This window comes from Magnolia sinica, chromosome 14 (assembly GCF_029962835.1).
Source record: "Magnolia sinica isolate HGM2019 chromosome 14, MsV1, whole genome shotgun sequence".
In the NCBI taxonomy this organism is placed as follows: domain Eukaryota; kingdom Viridiplantae; phylum Streptophyta; class Magnoliopsida; order Magnoliales; family Magnoliaceae; genus Magnolia; species Magnolia sinica.
Window position 1 is genome coordinate 78,770,113 of NC_080586.1, and position 20,364 is coordinate 78,790,476.

Consider the following 20,364-nt stretch of genomic DNA (forward strand, 5'->3'; position numbering starts at 1 on the left):
CCAGGAACTGTGCTGGTGCAAGTTGCAAGGTTTTAAAAGGGAAAAGGGGTAGGCCCAAAAGGTTGAGTATTAATTTAAGTTGGATTGATGATTATAATTATAATTGAAGTGGGTGTAGTATATACCCTTATCATACCTGAACCAGGCTTGAACCCCATTATATTATATGTATATATAGAGAGGCCTTATTTTCTGTTTGTGATGAACAAGAAACTTACCTGCTGTGCACCAAGGTTGTAGATGTAGGATTGATGGTTGGTATATCAAGTCATTAATCCAATGGCCCATGAGACATCTCAAATTGAAAGATCCTAGCCATCTGATGTCTTCTCTTTTCTCCATGTAATATGGACTGTTGGTGCCTTTTTTAATAAAATTTAAATTTAAATTTCTCAACCAATGAAGAGATTTTTGGGCATGGTTCATCCATGATGGAGGATCAGATCCATGGCTTAGATAAACCATCCTCGTCTGCCATATGTATGGATTCGGAGTTCCCCTTTTTGGACAAACAGGATTCATTTATTGGTTTGTCTCTCAGTTGTGGCCCGTTCTGCTTTCGTCACTCCTTTTCTCTTTTGATCTCTCTCTCTCTCCTTTTCCCCTTAGGCCTCGGTTGTGGGCTGTTTCTTTTTAGCTTCCTTTCTCTTTCCTCCTTGTTCTGGAGGTTTTCCTTGCTTGTTATTTCCTTTTCAGGCCTAGCTCTGGGTAAGTAATAAGAAGAGTCTTTTACTCACTTGTTATTCAAAAAAAAAATAAAAAATACATTTATAATTAAGTAATTACTTGTCAGTAATAAAAATTAGCATTTTAAAAATCTACTAAAACAGGCTTGTTGCATGTCAATTTGCCATAGCCGTGTGCAATGTGTATGCCGTCGGACCGTTCAACAAAGTTGTCCCACCTTGAAAGTGGGACACCCCAAAGTTACTGTTGATCCAACCATCATATGGCCCACCACATGAAGTTGGAGGTTTTTGGGTGGTTGTTAATTGTTTTCTATGGCATGGACCACCTTATCCTTGGTTAGTCTTTATTTTTGAAAGGTCACAGGGTTTACTGTGGACTGTAAAATTTTTGAATGCATGGCTGTGTATTCCATTCTAGCGGATTAGGTGAGACTGACTCAGTGGTGTATGTGCCTTCCAACAGTTTAAAAAGCTCATTTCAGGGCATGATGCAAAAAATGAAGCAGATCTAAATCTTATGTGGACCATACCACAAGAAACAGTAGTGATTGAATCCCCACCATTAAAAACTATATAGGGACACCGGAATGTTTATGTAACATCCTGGATTTTCACTGTTTTGGATTTCCAAAATTCCTTTAATTTTTTTTTTAAAAAAATTTAATTAACTTATAATATTACTTATTAACCATTAGCACTCAATGTTAGTGTATACAGGGGTGGTACCAGTAAAGAACCGCACCAGTCCGATTAATCAGCCGTAGAAAGCCAATGAATCCGCCCGATCATTTAAACATCAGGTGTAGTGTAACGTCCTGCCCAACCATAATAGTGTCATGGGGCGTCCATGTAGGATTTGCCACAAGACCGTTCATTTAAGCTACTCGTAGTGAGGTATCATAATAAATTAGACCAAGATTTGCCCAATTGATTAGGCCAGACGGGTCCTGATAGAACCTGATGCGGGCCTCCAAGCCAGATGGCCGTTTACACCTAGCGACAGCCCGTATGGGCTACACCGTGACACAGGAAGGTCAGAAAATTCTAAAAATAAAGGGAACCATAAATCTCACTGGGCTTGTGGACCATCGCGGACCATGGATCCAGCGGACACCCAGAAGTGGGATCTGGCACTGACTGAATGCACCCCACCAATGCCAGGACCGAAATCTGACGCTTGCAAATGAAATCGAGATACCAGGCTATCCAACCATAGGTCTCTTCCACCTTCACGGTGGAGGTCTAATGAATTTTTCTACGCCCGTTCACAAACTCCGGGACCCGATCGTGGAACGGTGACCGTTGATTACAAATCGGACCCGTGCGACCAAACCCCATATTCGATCGACTCCAAATTTTGTATGGCCCTTCAACGGGCCATGGAGCACCTATCCTATAAGTTTCATGGCCAGAGGGCCACCAGAAATGCCCCAATTTTCTAAAAAAGATCTAAACCGCTCGTTGGTGGGCCACTAGTTCCAAAACTATAGAATAATGTCCGTCTCATTGGGCTTGACGTCTCATTGGGTCTCGGCCTCACGCATTGGGGGGTCTTGGCCTCGCAATCCGTTTAGGGCATTGATACGTGGGGTGTACTAGATTCTCAAATCTGCTGGATGAATGGACCTAACTAATCACACGGCTAACACGATCATTGCATCGCACTAGTTAGGGTGGCGACTCGGCAGTCGAGGTCGCACTGAAGGACTGTTGGCATTGGCGATCGTTAGATGTTGTCGCACGAGGGAGCGTTGTGGTGAGGGCATGCATCATGTCGTGTTGCATACATGCGCATTAATAAGATTACTTAGACGTGTGTGATTATTTGCTTTTCATTAAGATCATATCAAAATTGATGCCTGTGATAACTTGAGATTAATAGCACCCACTGAGTTGATCACTCACTCCCACTCTGGGACGGTGTTTTAAAACACCAACCAGACCCATTCATATATGCAGGTGACTCGGGACTGGAGGAGCCTGGTGAGGCGAGCTTCGAGGAGGACGAGCTATCATACTTCCAGCTTGATCGGCGGGATTGGGTCACTGAGCAGGGGGCTCAGTCCTATTCTTTTGGTCTTGCTATTCTTTTGTGATTTTGTTGGGTAGCATCTTATGCGACCCATGTATTCTTTTGGACATGTATATATATATATATATATATATATATATATATATATATATATATATATATATATATTTGTATTCAGTCTCTTTTATTTTAGTGGACTTGTGTGGATGTACTTCATGCTCCAGGAGATTCCAGGCTGCGCATTTAGATTGGATCGCATATTAATGAAAATTGGCTATAAGTGACCTCGGGAACTTGGGAGTCGAGTATATGCACGACCCCCGATTTTCAGGGTGTTACAGTTTATTTTCCATTTAACCTGTTGATAAGGTCACATAGATCTAGATGAAAAGACCACACAAATATTAGCTTGATCCAAAACTTTTGTGGTCGAAGAGAAGTTTTTAATGGTCGATTACCACTGTTTCCTGTATTATGATCCACCTGAGATTTGGATCTGCTTCATTTTTTGGATCATGCCCTAAAATGAGCTTTCAATATGGATGGACGGCGTGGATGTACTCACATGCATCACAGTGGGTCGGGCATAGCAACACATGTAAGGTCTATTGCGCCTCATTGATGATCTCGGCCCTTTATTTTTGGACGGCTGCCCTCTATTCAAGCCCGCACACGTCGAAATGCATTCCGCCTCTCACCACCAAATGCAGCTTTTCTACTGTATCGCGGTTTAGAATTGGTTGGCCTCCCACAGCCTCGCATCTTCCTCCCTCCGTCTTCCATACACACCACCGTACACGTGGCATACATGTAATAAAATCCCAGCCGTTCAAATGGTGCGGCCCATGTGGATATATCCAGGAAGTCGGACAGACAAGATGATCTTGATATCTTATTAATGGATATTCTGTCGTTGGATTCAGACCGTTGATATCAAACGTTCCTGCGCTGATCCATCCATGGTGGGGCCCATGATTTTGAATGGTTTGTACCGGTGTTCAGTGCAATCCGACTTTATTATAGCGAAGCCAGCTGATTCACTCGCCTCACACGTGGCAGTTGTATGCAAGGATTGCGGCCGCCCACCAAGATGATCCTAACCGCACAGATGACTTATGTCAAAAAACCAAGCCGATCTGATAATCAGTGCACCACATGTCTACATATATAAATGAACGGCCAAGATAAACTCATCAATTTTCCACATTCTACGAATGCACATGGTCCACCTGATCAGATAACGCAATTTTGAGATGCGGCATGCATGCAGTGGGTATCTCCTGATGAGTAGTTAAGGATCTTTCACACGTGTGCGAAGTTATACGTGAGCCGTGCAAAAACAAGGCGTGGGGGAAAACACAAATATCAGCTTGATCCAAAGCTTCTGTGGCCCCCAGGGAGTTTTCAATGGTAGGTGTTCAATCCCCACTGTTTCCTGTGGTGTGGTCCACTTGAGCTTTGGATATTCTTCAATTTTAGGCTCATACCGTAAAATAAGCTGGAAAAACGGATGGACGGCGTGGATAAGGCAGATAAAGAAGATGGGACCCACAGAGTTTACTTACTCAGTAGGCAAAGAAGAGATGGACACGCAAATCGAGCAGTTGATTGGTGACCTTCACATGGATGGAATCACTTCGCATCTATGACATCTACAACGTGTGTGTTTAATCGAGGGCCAGATATCAGTCCGATTCAAAACTCATGTGGACCACACCATAGGGAATAGCTGACATGGATGGCCACCATTAAAATCGTCCAAATTATTTGTAGGGTCCACCATGGTGTGTGTATATATTAATAAAATCCGTCCATATGAAGCAGTCGACTGGGATGATGGACGGTGTGGATCTTCCAAAAACGTGCCACAATGTCAACTTGTTGAGCCATGTATATAACGACCTTTTACACGCGTGTTGTATATATCTATCTTAATGGTGGCGTAATTGCAGTCCGGTCCGGAATCCTCTACAAATACAACCCTTGTTGTTGAAGCATAAGCAAGTGCAACACGTGAGCTCTGCCTCTTCCATCAAGATGTTTATTTTACATCCACTCCGTCCATCAATTGAACACCGTGGTTTTATCATACGTAAGAAAAATCATATCCGTTCAAAATTATGGTTCGACACACCAAGGAAATAACAATACAAAATCACGGATATAACCTCTAAATGTTGATTTGTGGTCCACATAATTTTTAAATCAGGATAAATTTCAACATATAAATTAATCCTGGTAGTTATCATTTAATAAATGGGTTAGATGTAATATAAACAACATAATAGGTCCCAAAAAGGTTACCAACGTGGGCGTTCCTATCCACTGTTCACGTGGTGTGGCCGAATCGAGTTTTAATTTACTCTGATAATTTTTCAAAAGTCTAATATGATTTTTTCTCAACTGATTAACAGATTGGATTTATCACAGAAATTACATTGGGCCCACATAGGTCGGGCGTTGCACGCTTCATCCTACAATCCATGCAGTAGAGTTTTCCGTTTCGTGTAATGGTGCATTTTGAGGTCGCTTTCTATCCAAATTCCAAAGGATAAAGAGTATTCCTTGCCTTTTCTGCACTGTACACGTCTTCCATGTGTCTGATGATCCAGACCGTCTATCCTAATTCAAAAGAAAGGCACAATCTCAGCTTTTTCTACCTAATGAATCAAAAGTGATATCTGATTGACAACATCAATGGCTCTTGAAGGGTAAGCCCATCTGATCAACGGTTTAGACCATCCACATAACGCCACGTGTACAGTGTAGATTGTGTAGGCAGAAACACTATCTCAACAGACATGAGACTTTGTTGTTCCCTCCGGCGCCTACCGGGCCACCTTCCACTCACCAAACGACTATTCCAGTGGGATTTTCAAATGGGAATTTTAAAAATCCCATTTTGAAGCGTGTCGGGATTCGCGTTATAGTTAGATCTGCGTACCCAATCATTTCCAACAGGGAGTCATTTGATACTCGGGCCGAGTGATGGTTGATACACAGGTACTTAGAAATTGGGGAATCTATCGTTGGTAGTTTATCATTCTAGAATCCGATCGGAATGAATTCTGACAGTTGCTTGGCTTTCGTTTCAGCCGTCTATTAAATGTCCATCAATAACTCATCCAAAGTAGCGAATCTCCTTCTCGGTAATTTCTCGGCCGGAATTTCTCGGATATTTTCAAAATTTGAGGTTTTATTGGATATTATCGGAAAATACTGCCATAAATTAAAATTTTTTTAAAAAAATATTCTAACATATTTTAAAAAGATATATTCCTATAACAATAATAAATATCGTGATAAAAATGCGACACTTTAAAATCTTCCGATATTTTGGAGATACTGCGATAATATTGTTTGGTGTATCTATCGCGATGTATCAAACGGTGAGAACACCCCTCGATCATGACGTGTCTTCCAACGTGTTCTTGAATCAAACCGTCTAAATCAAGGGACCTGTGTTTGGATGGGGAAATCAGCCTAATCCTAACCGTCAATTTTAAGCCATCACTTTCGCGGTAGATGATAAAATTGGATGCCGTGTCATTTTCGGAATACGGTCTGCATTGCTTACATGCGTGCCACCTGTATGATAGAATACACACCACAGTCTTGGTGAATTGACGGACGAGTCCGGTGGTGACTCATCCTCACTACACGTGGCACACATGTATTGATATCCAGACCATCCAGATTACGGAGGAAATTATGAAATTCGTAATCATCAAGAAAATCTAGCCATCCAATCTGTGGTTAGATGGTTAAATATTTAACATTGACCGGTCCAGATTAAACAGAAATTAAGATGGTTAATATCATATTGTAATGTAATCTTAGAGTTTTGATCCATCCACTGTCCGGTCAGATACTTGGACGGCATGGATCTCCGTATAACTATGCCACACGTACGGTGCATGAGTCGCGTCTTTTTTAAGATGGTGGTAAACTATCACGGGAATCATACACTTGTCCGGATAGATCTGTAATTTTCGCAAAATGTAGGGTCTTTTTCTGTATATATCCACAGAAGGAGGATCATGCAACAGGGAAGACGAGCTTCTTCAATCCGCTTAAGCTTCTCTCTCTCTCTCTCTCTCTCTCTCTCTCTCGTGATATTTTAATTTCCACTTTTACCCTCTTCAGAAATTCTATTCCCGCTACTATATAAATCTCTCCTCCTCTCATTTCAATACCATTTCCTTCCAGATTCTAAAACCCCATTTTTTTTTTTCGCTCTCGCGGAGAGAAGGCGATTTCCAACCTCAAAAGCTCTAATTCTCATTTCCGAAGCTTTAATTTCGATCCCAGAAGCACCAATTCTCACTGTTTGGAAGCATTTCTTTTCCGCTCCATCATCAAGATCACAGATCAGAGCTGAAATTTCGGCTATTTCAGGTAATTGAGGCTGTTATTATTGTCTAATGCATGAAACTCCAGGGTTTTTGTTTTACTTTTGAGCTGAGATTGGTGTTTCTAAGCCCCTTATATCGGATTTCATATGAAATGCAATTTTGGACACAGATTAGAGCAGAAATTGTGGTTTTGAGGTAATTGAGACTTCTTTTTTTCGAAGTCTCACATGCAATTTTAGGGTTTTCCTGATGTTTTTGAGTTCAGATTTGTGTATGTGATCTCCTGATGTCGGATCTTCATTGAAATTGCGGTTCTGAGTGCAAATTAGAGTAGACATTATGGTTATTGAGTAATTGAGACTGTTTTTGTAAAATCGAATGCACTCGATTTTTGGCTTTTGTTTTTCATTTTTTGAGTTCAGGTTGGTATATGACATATTAGAAGATATTTTGGTTTTCATGTAACTTATACTTTGTTCTGGAGTCAAATGAATGCAATTTCAGGGTTTTCCCACAGTTCTTGAGTTCAGATTGGTATTTTTGAGCTCCTGACGTCTTATTCGTGCACTTTATAAAAAAAAAAAACACAAATCATAGTATAAATTGTGTTTTTTTTTTTTTTTTTTTAAAAATAAAAATAAAAATGTAATTGAGTCTTTTATTCTGAAGTTGAATTCATGCAATTCTTGGGTTTTTCATTGTTTTTTTTTTAAAAAAATTAAAAAATAATTTATAGTCCAGATTGTTGATTTTGGACTCCAGATTTTGGTTTTCCATAGAAATTGTGGTTTTGGATGCAAATTAGAACACAAAATGCATTTTTGCAGGCAATCGAGATTGCTTTCAAAGTTGAATTCATGCAAATTTTGGGTTTTTCATAGTTTTTAATTTTTTTATTTTCATTATAGTTTAGACTTGGTGATTTTGGGCTCCAGATTTTACCTTTCATAGAAATTGTGGTTTTGGATGCAAGTTAGAGCACAGATTGCAGTTTTGCAGGTAATTGAGATTGGTTTCAAAGTTGAATGCATGCCATTTTAGGGTTTTTGTGATTTTGCAAGACCATATTCTGCTTATGAAGTGATTCTGGAACTTATTAGTTATTAAGATGGTGATTCTGGAACATCTTAGAAATCACGGCTTGGGATGTTAATTAGAGAAGAAAATTATGGTTTTTAGGTAGTCTAGACTTGTTCCAAGTTGATGATGCATGTGATTTCAGTATTTTCGTGCGGTTTTTGAGTTTAGAATGCTGCTTTAATCTCCTGAACTTTGGTTTCCATAGAAATTACATTTATAAAATACAAATCGTAGCAGAAGAGTTCATTTTTCATGTATTTGGGACTGTTTTTGAAGTAGAATGCTTGTTATTTTTGGTATTTTCTGCAGTTTATAAGATCATATTGCCAATATTAAGTTCGCCATCTTTGATTTTCTTAGGAATTACATTTTCCGAATGCAAATCAGAGAGGACTCTTGCATATTTAGTTAATGGGATTGTTTTTGAAGTTCAAAGCATACAACTTAAGATGTTTTGTGCTGTTTGTAAGATCAAGTGGCTGATGTATGCTATTTTTATAAGCATTGCAGTCTTAAACAAAAATTTGAGCAAAAATGTTGTTTTCAGGTAATTGAGACTGTTTTGAAGTTGAATGCAGGTGGTTTTATGGTTGTGTGCTGGATTTTAGTTTTTATTTCTTTTACTAGTGGGTATTGCACATGCAACACACATAGAGAGGCATCTAGACATCCAAGTTACCTAAATAACCTTTTATATGTTTGAAATCGCTTCCATCTTTCAAAAAAAAAAAAAAAAAGTTTGAAATTGCTTCCAATGTCCTTTTAAAACATAAAGTTAATGACTCTCCAAAGACTAATGGCGTGGGTGTAATTCTCCTTATCTACTCATGCTCTATATTGTAGAGACCAAGCTCTTAATCTTTGATTTTCTAAGAATGGCTATAACTTTAGGCATTAATGCTGTTTTAGGGTTCAGATTGCCATTATTGATCTATTGATCTTGGATATCCATAGATTGGTCAAAATTTTCCATATACCAATGATTATTTTGAGCCATGATCTTGAATATGCATGTATTTAGGATGTTATCTGAACAGGAAAGTTGTTCTTTTCCTCCAGATCTTTAATATACAGACTATTTTTTTATTTTTTTTTCAGTGTACAGACCACAAAAGAGGGATTAGTTTAGGAATGGTGTTTCTTGAGCTCTTGATCTTGAATAATCATTACTATTGGAAAAATTTGGTTGCAGGAATGCTGGTTTTAAGCGCCCAATCCTGAAAAGTAATTGTTTGAGAAATTTCAAGGGTAGCAGATGTGTTTTTGTGTTTTTAATATGTGAATTTATTGATAGAAAATGGTGATATTCAATAATTGTGGCCACAAGTAAATATGCAATGTATAGGACTGGTGTTTTTTATGGAGAAAAGAGTGAAAAAAAAAAAACATCTATGCTGGACCATTCTCGAGCTCCTGACCTAGACCATCAGTTTAAATTTCCAAATTCATCACTATATCAATTAGTCTTCTTTTATGATAGTACTTTTCTTTTCAGTTTTTATTTATTTATTTTTAAATAATTGGCTAATGACCCAAATCACTGGGTTTTTTCATTTCATGGAACATTTATCTTGCTCAAGTGCTTTTTCTAGATAATTTACAAGCTTGTTCATGTATGTATTTGTTAAGCTCATGATTTTTTGTTTCCGTGTCATATTTTGAACTTCATGATGGATGGTTTCATCACTTCAGGAGTACAACACTTAAATTTCAGTTCGTCATCTGCAAAGAGAAGTTCTCAATTCTGTATAGAGGCTACGGTTTTGAGATGAGTTCTCTATCCATTTCAGTTGGAGTTAACGGAGGACGAGAAGGTCATGTTTTTGTATCTGGATCACACATTTATCCTAGAAAGGATTTTCTTGCCATTGATCTTCTTAGAAGTTCCTTTAAAGGAAGCAATGGGGTGTGGCTGAAAGGTTTGGAACGATCTAAGGTTAGAAGTGTGCGTAAGGTTCGTGTTTTTGCAAAGATTAAAAAGGGGAAGAAGCATGATTACCCATGGCCTGAAGATATTGATCCAAACATTGAGAGCGGGCACTTGAGTTATTTGTCACATTTCAAGCCTCTCTCAGAGAAACCAAAGCCAGTGACTCTCGCTTTTGAGAAACCCTTGGTTGATTTGGAGAAGAAGATAATTGATGTGAGTTTTCATTTGTTCGTTATTCATTGTTTACATGTAGCTTGTAGTTTCATTTGGATTTTCTGTTTGATTTGAACTATTATTCTTTGGAATTTGGTGCATGTTACTATCTTTTCTAATCCACCACTAAAACAAATCTTAAAAAAAGGCCCATGAGACAACCTCAAAGAAACAAAGCTGGGGAACAATGTATTCTTTTCTCTTCCATGGTTCTCTCTCAATATGCATTGTTTTCCATCTAATCTTCTTTGCATTGCTATAAGGATATGGGAGATATTTAACACATACATGTAACTATGGAATGCAAGAATCTCATTAAAAAAAAGGCAATATACAAGGAGAATTTCCCTAACCGGCATGATAGGACCTTGTTTTAGCTTATGAGATTCCTGGTTAGAGGAGGGAGGTCTCCTAAGGCAATAAGTACAAAATAAACACAGAGAGAATGTCTTTTCCAATGAGCTTCATGTTATTATTTTTTACACCTTGTCCTTCCTCTATTGGACTCCTAGCGAATCCCAAGACCTGCATGCTTATCCTACCTTCCAATCAAATGCACCTATAAATGCAAGCTGCTTGCAAAGGCCCCCTTAATGACTTACATGCACCCTATTAATGTAAACCCCTTCTTATTAAAAGATTTCCTATCATTTCTCCCCCCAAAAAATCAACCTTAGTCTCAAGGTTGTTACTAAGGGCCCATTTGGTAACAACAAAAGTTCAAGCCCGAATAGTTGTCTTGGCTGGGCCTGTCCTGGTCTTGTCTGGTTACAACAAGAAGAAGAGGAGGAGGAGGAGGAGGAGGAGGAGGAGGACGAAGAAGAAGAAGAAGAATTGTGGGCCACCTGATTTTGAAAAATCTAAATAGTTGGTATGTCTTTCCATCCTGCTGGGAGGAACCTGATTAATGTGCTAGATTCAATATTTAGACAATCCTATGGGCCCTATGCACAATGTTTGGTGCATCTCCATCCCTTCCGTTTCATGTCGTGTGTCCCACCCAAGTCGTGTGAATCAGGATGATATTTGATCCGAGGGCCTACAATCACAATTTGCATGTGATTGATGGATCAAACGTCATCTTTGGGTTTTCTAGTAACCTACTCCTTGTAGAGACAAAGGATGACCTGGCTAACTCTCAGAAAGGGTATAAGACCAGACTAGTTGTCCCCAATTTTCTTGGGATCCTAGCCCTAATATTTATCAGCACCCAACTTATTCCCTAATCGCCATAAGCCTGGACAAGGCAGTCTGGTCTTCAACTTTTCTTGCTACCAAACAGCCCCTAACTATCACCCAGGTCCCATGCGACATTATTACCTCCGTCCTTATTGCTGACTGAATCACCTATTAGAAGAGAGAGTTTTTGAGTATTGCAATAGGTGTGTGCTATACTTTCATCACACTGTAAAAAAAGTTCTTTATATTGTCACTGGTTGATCGTGATTGACATCATCCTTTTAGATGGCTACTTTTGTTCAATGTCATACTTCCGTTCATGTGACTTGTCTTGGATCATACTTCCAACATTTTGTTTTATATTGAATGGCTGTAATTGTTGATGTAGAACAAGAAGCTATTCTTCCCCTAACATGCAAGTCTAATTGCACTTGCAGTTGTCATAGAATCAGGACAAAACATATGTACCTCATGTTGTAGCTTGTCCTTAAGACCACTAATCAAACAACTAACGGAATAAGACTTTAAGCCTGTAATTCAATTAGTCAATCTCTTAAATTGCACCAAATATTCTAGGACCATGGTAGTCTCTTTCAACTTAGCGGCACCCCCATAAAGTCCTTGTGCATTAGTGGTCCAAGACGCACAAACAATGCTTCTATGAGCTTATACCATGTCAATCATCATCATCATCATCATCATCTAAACCTTATCCCATTTAATTGGGGTGGGCTACCACAGCTCTTTTCCAATCATTACTACCACCATATTACCTCTTTTTCCATGTGGAAGGAAACCAATGTTACCAGTTGATACTCTGGGGTTCTGCTGAAGGCAAAGAATTGTTCAACTTGATACATCCATCTGGTTGGATCGTTTCTGTTAAATTGTGGAAATTCTGTTGGGATAAATTGAGTCTATATAGCCCTGTTTGTATCATTCTTCTGGCTTTTTGGCCTTGGATTTGGATGGTCTACTGATGTATAGGTGGAAGCTTCCTCCATGCCCAATTCCTCCATTTTTCATCTTCGATTCGGACTTCAAATCGGGAGCTGGTATTATCACTGCTATCTGATAGACACGTATGCCTATTGAATCTCTCTTTGAGTTAGGTTGTAAGAATTGTCAAAACTTTACCTCTGCTTTAGGAGTTTCTTGCTGTCTCCCACTTGTCATGGCCCAAGAACATGGTTGCTTTGATACCAAACGGTAGGACCCTGTTTTCATGGTTACTTTTCCCAGTTCAAGGGGGGTAGGCCTCCTAGTGCAATAAGCACAGAGCAAATACAAAAAGGATATATTTTTCATTGCGCTTCGAGTTATTATTCTGTACAGCCTTCATATACTTTCTCCTCTATCAAGACTCTCACTAATCCCCACTAAGTGCTTGTCTACCCTATCTTTCAATCAAGTGCATCATGCTCATCATGCATATCCTATCAGTGCAGCTTCTCACACACACCCTCAGTAACTCACTCACACCCTATTTACACAAGCCATTTACAAATAAAATAAAAATGGATTCCTATCACGGCAGAGTTCCCTTTAATCCGTAGTGGTAGGATTCATTGTAGCTTACCTTTAATCGATAGTGGTAGGAATTGTTGCTTATCTAGTGATGCCAGTATCTCTTTTTTCCTCTTATTTTTGTTTGGACAGGTATTAATAGTGATATTGATAGCTAGGGATCTGGCTTTTACTCTTATACCATTCACAACATGAAGGACCCTGATTAATCCATAACAGCACATTAATATGTTTGCTGTCGACAGGATAGCAACTTATGGTGCACAGCAACTGGACGATGTCCCCTACCCCATTGAATGAAGTGTCAAATTTTAACATGTTGCCCAGATTTCTCTTTTAGGTACCTTGGTAACCAATGTAGGTTACTACCTGGTGTAAGAATATTTGTCTAGCTAAAACCTCTTTAAAGCATCTAGAATCCTGTTTCTGCCACTTGTGTTGCAATTCTCTCCACTATCATCCCACTTCTTACCCACCCACACCCATACGCAGAGTCAATGCTTTAAGATGTGTTGAAGGTAATAATTGCTAACAATTCCAATCACTCCTTCCCAGGAATGGCCATGCTATTATTAATTGAATTGAACATTTCCCCCCCTTAAATTCTCAAAAGCAAATTATATCAGTTTGTCTTCCACATAATTGTCTCTTTTATTTGGACATCACTCTTTCTTTATGAACATCTCCTTTTAGCTTTGTGCAATTCTGGCAGTTATATTCAATGTCACAAAAGTTAGGGCTTGTTTGGGACAGACTATGCAACTGTTTTTTATTATTTATTTATTTTTAACTCAGGATAATCTTTGTTACTACTTATACCTTGGTTTTTTTTTTTTTTTTTTTTAATTTAATTCTTGTCTTGATTATTTTTTGTAGGTGCGCAAAATGGCTGATGAAACTGGACTAGATTTCAGTGATCAAATTAGTTCGTTGGAAAACAAGTATCAGCAGGCAATTTTCCTAAAGCTCCTCTTAATTATGACAATTATTATATTATTATTATTATTATCATTATTATCATTGTCACTGTGTTTTTGGAGTTTGAAGAAAAAACCTTATTTTATTTTTGTGAAACTAAAGCTGTCAATTGCCACCCACTCCATTCATGGATTGAAACACATGCATAGCAACTACCAAAGGTATTTACAAATGCCCCTGACATAAAGTACAGATGACCGATGTACACTTTTGAAATTTCACTTTCAGGCTTTGAAGGATCTATACACACATCTAACTCCCATTCAACGTCTGAATATTGCTCGGCATCCTAACAGGCCAACATTTCTGGACCATGTATTGAACATTTCAGATAAGGTATTTTCATGCCTTTACCTTTTTTTATTTTAGCCATTATATGATGTGGCTATCTACATATTTTTCTACTCTTGAGTACTTGAAAGAAAACCCACTTACCCTTTTTTTATATACTTTAAAGTGGGTGGAGCTCCATGGAGATCGTGCAGGTTATGATGATCCAGCAATCGTGACTGGAATTGGGACCATAGATGGTAAAAGCTATATGTTTATTGGCCATCAGAAAGGAAGGAACACAAAGGAGAACATTGCGCGCAACTTTGGCATGCCAACTCCACATGGGTATGTTTCTAGGTGTTGGGAAACCACACAACTTTCCCCTCTATGTGCAAATCAATGAGATTAACAATATAAAAGATTTAGTGGATGAAAATCACTTCTAACACAAATAAGCAAATCATCAAACATGTAGGATGCAAGAGACACCAAGATTTTTTTTGTGGAAAACCCTCCAATGTAAAGGGAAAAACCATGGGACCTAGTCCGGCACAAATCCACTATAATCAAAATAATGAAAGTACAATCATTAAGAGACCTCTCTTGGATATCCCAACTACATCACCCAAAAGTGGATTACAACCAACATGAAAGAAATGAATTTCTCACCTACTAGGGAGTGTAGAAAATCCCCAACACAACCCTTGGAGAAGACAATCAAAGAAACCGGCATTGTGGATGAATCCTCACGAACCCAGATGCGAAGATTTCAATAGTAAAAGCCTCTTGATCTTCTCTTCTACAAATCCCCTTCTTTTTCTTTTTTTTTTCTCCAAGAAAGAAAACCCCCAAATGTTGCTCTAACTCTTTCTTTATCTAAACAAAAAGACCCTTTTTTTCTTATTTTACTTGCTTGGCTAAAAGACCAAAATACCCCTCAAACACATGTGACAATAAAATACTTAAGCCCACACATGTGGGTCCCACTCAACATGAGGAGGGACCCCAACACTAGGATCCTTGAATAAATGAATAGAAGCACTCTAGAGAAATTTCAACATAGAAATAAAAAGACTTTTGAATGCTTCGCGAAATCATCATTTAAAACTTACGAGAGAATTTTAGATTGAATGTTTAGTTTTTGAAATTTTGATTGAGCCTTGGTCGAATTTTATTCTATCTACTAGAGTTTGTTTTTGGTGTTTTACGCCTTTTCTTGTTCCTGTTTGGAGTCCCATGACACCTGGATTTACATGTTTTTCTTCTCGAGTTTAAGAGGGTGTTAAGGATGTAGATTTTCGCCTAGAGAGCACTAGGGATCAGAAATCTCTATTTTTAAAAAATTGAAGAATTCTCTCAGAAGTCAGAACTTCATAGCAGGAGTCTTCAACCCTAGAACTCAATTCCGTTCCTGTTTCTGAACATTCTATTGATCCCATCAGCAATGACCAATGTTGTCCAAATCATTATCATATTGTAAGTTGCAATATGGGTCGAATTATATCGAATCACGAAACATAAGATTTTTTTGTTTCCTTAAAAATTTGAAAAACATCTGAAGAAAATATAACTAACTTAGATAAAATAAATAAATAAATAAAAATAAAAACTCATCAATCATCTGTTTCCCATCAACATGCACCAAGAAAAATAATACATATCATGATATTATGAATTGAGAACATGTATATGGTATACATATCATGATAGCAAAGGATAGTCATTTCTTTCCCTTTATTTATCTTTCAAGAAATTTACCTTAAAAGCATACAAGAATCCTTTACTAATTAGAATCATGTCAGAAAAAGTGGTATTCAATTCCGTTGACCAAATAATATGATATCTTGATTTCTTTGTTTTGCATTTTTTAATATAAAAAATCCCCATATCTCTTCACTCTCTCTCTCTCTCAAAAGGCAAAAAAGAGGAATTTTTAAGAGGGGAGTGCCTTTTACATGTTTTAAAAGTCAACTGTTTTAAAATAGAAGAAAAAATAAATAAATATTCAGAATTTTGATAAATTCGGGCTCATTTGCATAATCCAAGATTATTGTATGTTTCATACGATTTGATATGATAACCGTATGGTTTGCTGGATAATTTTATGGTTATTTTGGATTTGCGATTTGGTGTACGATTTGAATTGTACACCCATACAATGCAATAAGAATTATATGATTTGTTTCGTGGATCATAGAATTTGTATTACAAATTGTACAATTCTGATAACAATGGCAATGACCGCTAACATGATTCCATTAAAAATACCTTGAACTCCACTTTTGTAGTATATCTGTCCTTTGTCAGTTCTGAATCTGGATGACTTAAACACAACATCTGCACTAGTTAATTCCTACAACTCATTAAAGATAATTACACTTTCTAAATTCTATTATTTTTCTATAAACCATAGTTTCCGGGTTAGAGTTGGTTAAGTTCATTGTTCATAATTCACAGGGGTGCCATCCAATTCAGTAGGTTCAATTTGCCCTCAGCTTGTTCAATTTGTGGCACCACGTTTTGTTAGGTTTACTCTATTTCCTCAATTAATTAATCTGATTCCATAGACTCTGCTTTGGATCTTACAAAATGTCGTCTTTCAAATATTCTCAAGCTCAAGCCTTCAGGCTATCTTGTGAATTAATGTCATGGTAGCAGATTTAGAGCTTTGGAGCTCTAAATAAACAAGTGGATTTTGGCAAATTTAAGATGGGGCAATTGTGATCCAATTTCCCAATTCAGAGAAAATGGCAAACTGATTTGTGGCAAACTGCAATCAATTTTCTTGATTATAAGTGCATAAGTTGATTGGGCAATTTGGTAACTTTGACCAAGATGCTTCTTAGGCATTGCCTGCCTTTTAATCTACCCTGGTTCATGCTCCCATTCTGTGCAACTAAGGCTCTAACAGTAATATAATTTACTAACTATGTGGTTATATTTGATGGAAGAGAATCATGCTCCCTAAAACATTGGCTGCTGTACAGGTACCGGAAGGCTAAGCGTATGATGGAATATGCAGATCACCATGGGCTTCCCATCATTACATTCATTGACACGCCTGGTGCATATGCTGATCTCAAATCTGAGGAACTTGGTCAAGTATATTTCTGAATGCTATTCTTATGTTGTTTTTTGTTGAATGCATCTGTATGAAATGGACTTTAGTGATATATCTCAGTATGAATGCATTTGGGGCATATATGATTCATGCTGATATTCAACATGCAGGGGGAAGCAATAGCACATAATCTGAGGACCATGTTTGGCCTTAGAGTTCCAATAGTTTCGGTAGTAATTGGGGAAGGTGGTTCTGGTGGAGCTCTTGCTATTGGCTGTGCCAATAAATTGTTCATGCTGGAGAATTCTGTCTTCTATGTTGCCAGGTGATTTTCCTGTGTATATTTGATCTTATAGAGCCTTTGTTAGTAACTTCTATGTACTTTTTCTTGGCAACTTTGTAGCTTAAAAGTTCTTTTTATTTTTAAAATAATGTCAAGCTGATTTCTGAACTGTTTTATCTTAAATTCTTAATACTCCTTTTCTGATAATTTATTAAACTATATGTAAATTATATGGCATCAATTTTGAGGTGTGATTGCGTACTCCAAAACCATGAGTTATTGGTCTTTTGACATTTTCTTCTCCTGCATCATGCTTCCAGGTTCCAAATATGGTGACTTAGAAATATTGCAGAACGTTAGTAAATATTATTAACTTGAAAGCTGAAGCAGAGCATTTATATTCTGCTCAGAAAATCTCATAAATTTGTGGTCTGTTTTACTTTTAAGATTGCCAATAGAGAGTTCTATATTAATAGCTTCAGTTGAATAAGATTTATTGATCGCATTTCAAGAATCACGTATCATGAGACTTCTTGTTGAATAAAAAAGAAGCGCTAGTTCTCTTGATGAATAATGGTATTTTGGAGTTTTCCTCAGTTGCCATTGAAGCTGGTGAGGGAATGGTGGTCATACTTCTTGATAGAGGGTTTGTTAGGTTTCATTTTGTTTCAGAAACTCAAGCTTCTAAAAGGAAAGATTAATAATGGAAGAATGAGGTTCTTGGAAACTGAGAAGTGGAGTTTGAATCACTATTACGTAATATCCAGGCTATAGATATTAAGGAGGAGAGTATGGAATTCTTAGATGAGGAAATAGTTCGGAGGGCAACTTATAGTGTAGCTGCGTAATGTATAACACTCAGTTAAGGGAAGATGAAATTAAGTAGAAGCAATGATTGAGGGTGACTTGGATAAAAGAAGAGGTGAAATACAAAATTCTTCCATGCAATAGCTAGTGCCTGTGCTAGAGCAAACAAGATCACAAGTGTAGTGGTGGATGGGGAAAAGGTAGAGGACAAGGCAAAGGTGTGTGCTTCAATTGTGAATTTTTATGAGATCCTTCTTGTCGGGGAATGATGGGAACAACCGAGGTTAGATAATCTACTCTTCAATCAGATTTCAAAGGAGGAAAATTCTTTGGAAAAACCATTTTTTGAAGAGGAAATGAAGGTGGCAGTTGAAGATTTAGGCAGTGATAATGCACCTGGACCAGATGGATTCCCAATTGCATTTTTTTACCAGAAGTTCTAGGAAAGCGTAAAAAGGATTTGGTGGGCTTTGTTAACGAATTTCACAATAATATTTACCTTGCGATAGAGTTAGGTACTACTTTCATTGCTCTCTTTTAAAAAAGTGAGCAGAGTGCTTGAGATGTTTCAAGCCAATCAGTTTATTAGGGAGCCCTTATAAATTCTAGCAAAGATCCTATCTTCCAGAGTCCAGGTGTTATTAGTAGGTGTGCTTTCTAAAACCCAAGAAGCGGTTGTGACTGGAAGACGGATATTAGATAGTGCATTAATTGTGTAGGAATGCATTAATTCCCATCATAGGGAAGGGAAGAAACAAGTAGTTTGCAAGTTAGACATAGAGAAGGCTTATGATCGTGTGGACTGGGATTTCCTCGATTACATGTTAAGTTGGTTGGGGTGTGGGCAAAAATGGAAGCTGGATAAAAGTTTACCTTAAATCGGCTAAGTTCTAAGTTTTGGTTAACGGATCTTTGAAAGTTTGTGGTAGCGGAACCCACTTCCGCCTACCCGTTTGTAGTGGTGGTAGAGGCTTCTAGCAAGATGTTAGACAGAGGCTTGTTAGTGGAATTTACTGAAAGTTTTAGGGTGGACAAATCGGATTTCTAAGTTTCCCACCTCCAATATGCATAAGACACTATTCTCTTCTGTGAGGTGGATGAAAGTAAATTGGATAATTTAAGAAAAATTATTACATGTTTTGAGGTAGTCTTGGGTTTGAAGGTGAGCATTAGCAAAAGTGAGGAAGAAGTAGGCAAGTTTGCTAGTATTTTTAGTTGCCGCGGGGGTTCATTTCCTTCCTCCTATTTAGGCCTTCTGTTGTGCATAGGGTAAGCCGGCAAAACATTTATTGGATAAAGTTATTAAGAGATTTGAAGGCAAGCTTTTGAGTTGGAAAAGTAAGTACCTTGGGTGGAACATTGAGATTAATAAGCAATTTCCAATCTTTTGGTTTATTTTGTCTCTTTTCATATGTCTGATGTTTGTATTGGATAGGCCAGAGAGATGAGGTGGGAATTTTTATGGCAGGGAGCAAAAGAAAAGCAAAAGCCTCATCTCTTGAATTGGGAAGAGATGTGTAAGTCGCTTGAGGAATGAGGGGTGGGTTTAAGGAACTTGGAGCTAATGAACTCTGCCCTTCTAGGAAAATGAATATGGAGGTTTGGTTCGAAACAAGGTAACTTATGGCAGGAAAGGGGGTGGGGAACAAAGGCGTCATCCTTTAGAAGGCTTTAGCAGTGTAAAGTCTGTGGTTGTGCTATGAACGAAGCTTATGGAAGGTGTGGGTTTCTCTTTGGGAGATGGCTAGAGCATATGATTTTGGGAGGATGTTTGCTTGGGCAAAAAGGCATTGAAGGAAGTCTTTCCAAGGCTATCAAGAATTTCATTAGAGGCAAATGTAGTGGTGGCTTGTTGCTTCTCCTTTTTAAGGTATGAAGTGAGTTGGGGCCCTCGTAGGATTTTTAAAAAAAATGAAGAAATGGAAGACTTAGTAGGGCTTTTGGAGCTATAGTGCAG

At 38.0% G+C, this 20,364-nt stretch overlaps 1 protein-coding gene across 1 annotated transcript in view; it reads left to right on the forward strand.

The window, feature by feature from the left end:
* Positions 1-6,789: 6,789 nt before the first annotated feature.
* Positions 6,790-20,364, forward strand: part of LOC131224653 (acetyl-coenzyme A carboxylase carboxyl transferase subunit alpha, chloroplastic-like) — a 29,152-nt gene continuing 15,577 nt past the window's right edge. Inside the window, exons 1-7 of the mRNA XM_058219927.1 lie at positions 6,790-7,119; positions 9,849-10,299; positions 13,882-13,956; positions 14,212-14,319; positions 14,441-14,601; positions 17,244-17,358; positions 17,488-17,642. Of these exons, the coding sequence (XP_058075910.1) occupies positions 9,925-10,299; positions 13,882-13,956; positions 14,212-14,319; positions 14,441-14,601; positions 17,244-17,358; positions 17,488-17,642 (989 nt within the window). The 5' untranslated portion in view covers positions 6,790-7,119; positions 9,849-9,924. The remainder of the gene's footprint in view (positions 7,120-9,848; positions 10,300-13,881; positions 13,957-14,211; positions 14,320-14,440; positions 14,602-17,243; positions 17,359-17,487; positions 17,643-20,364) is intronic.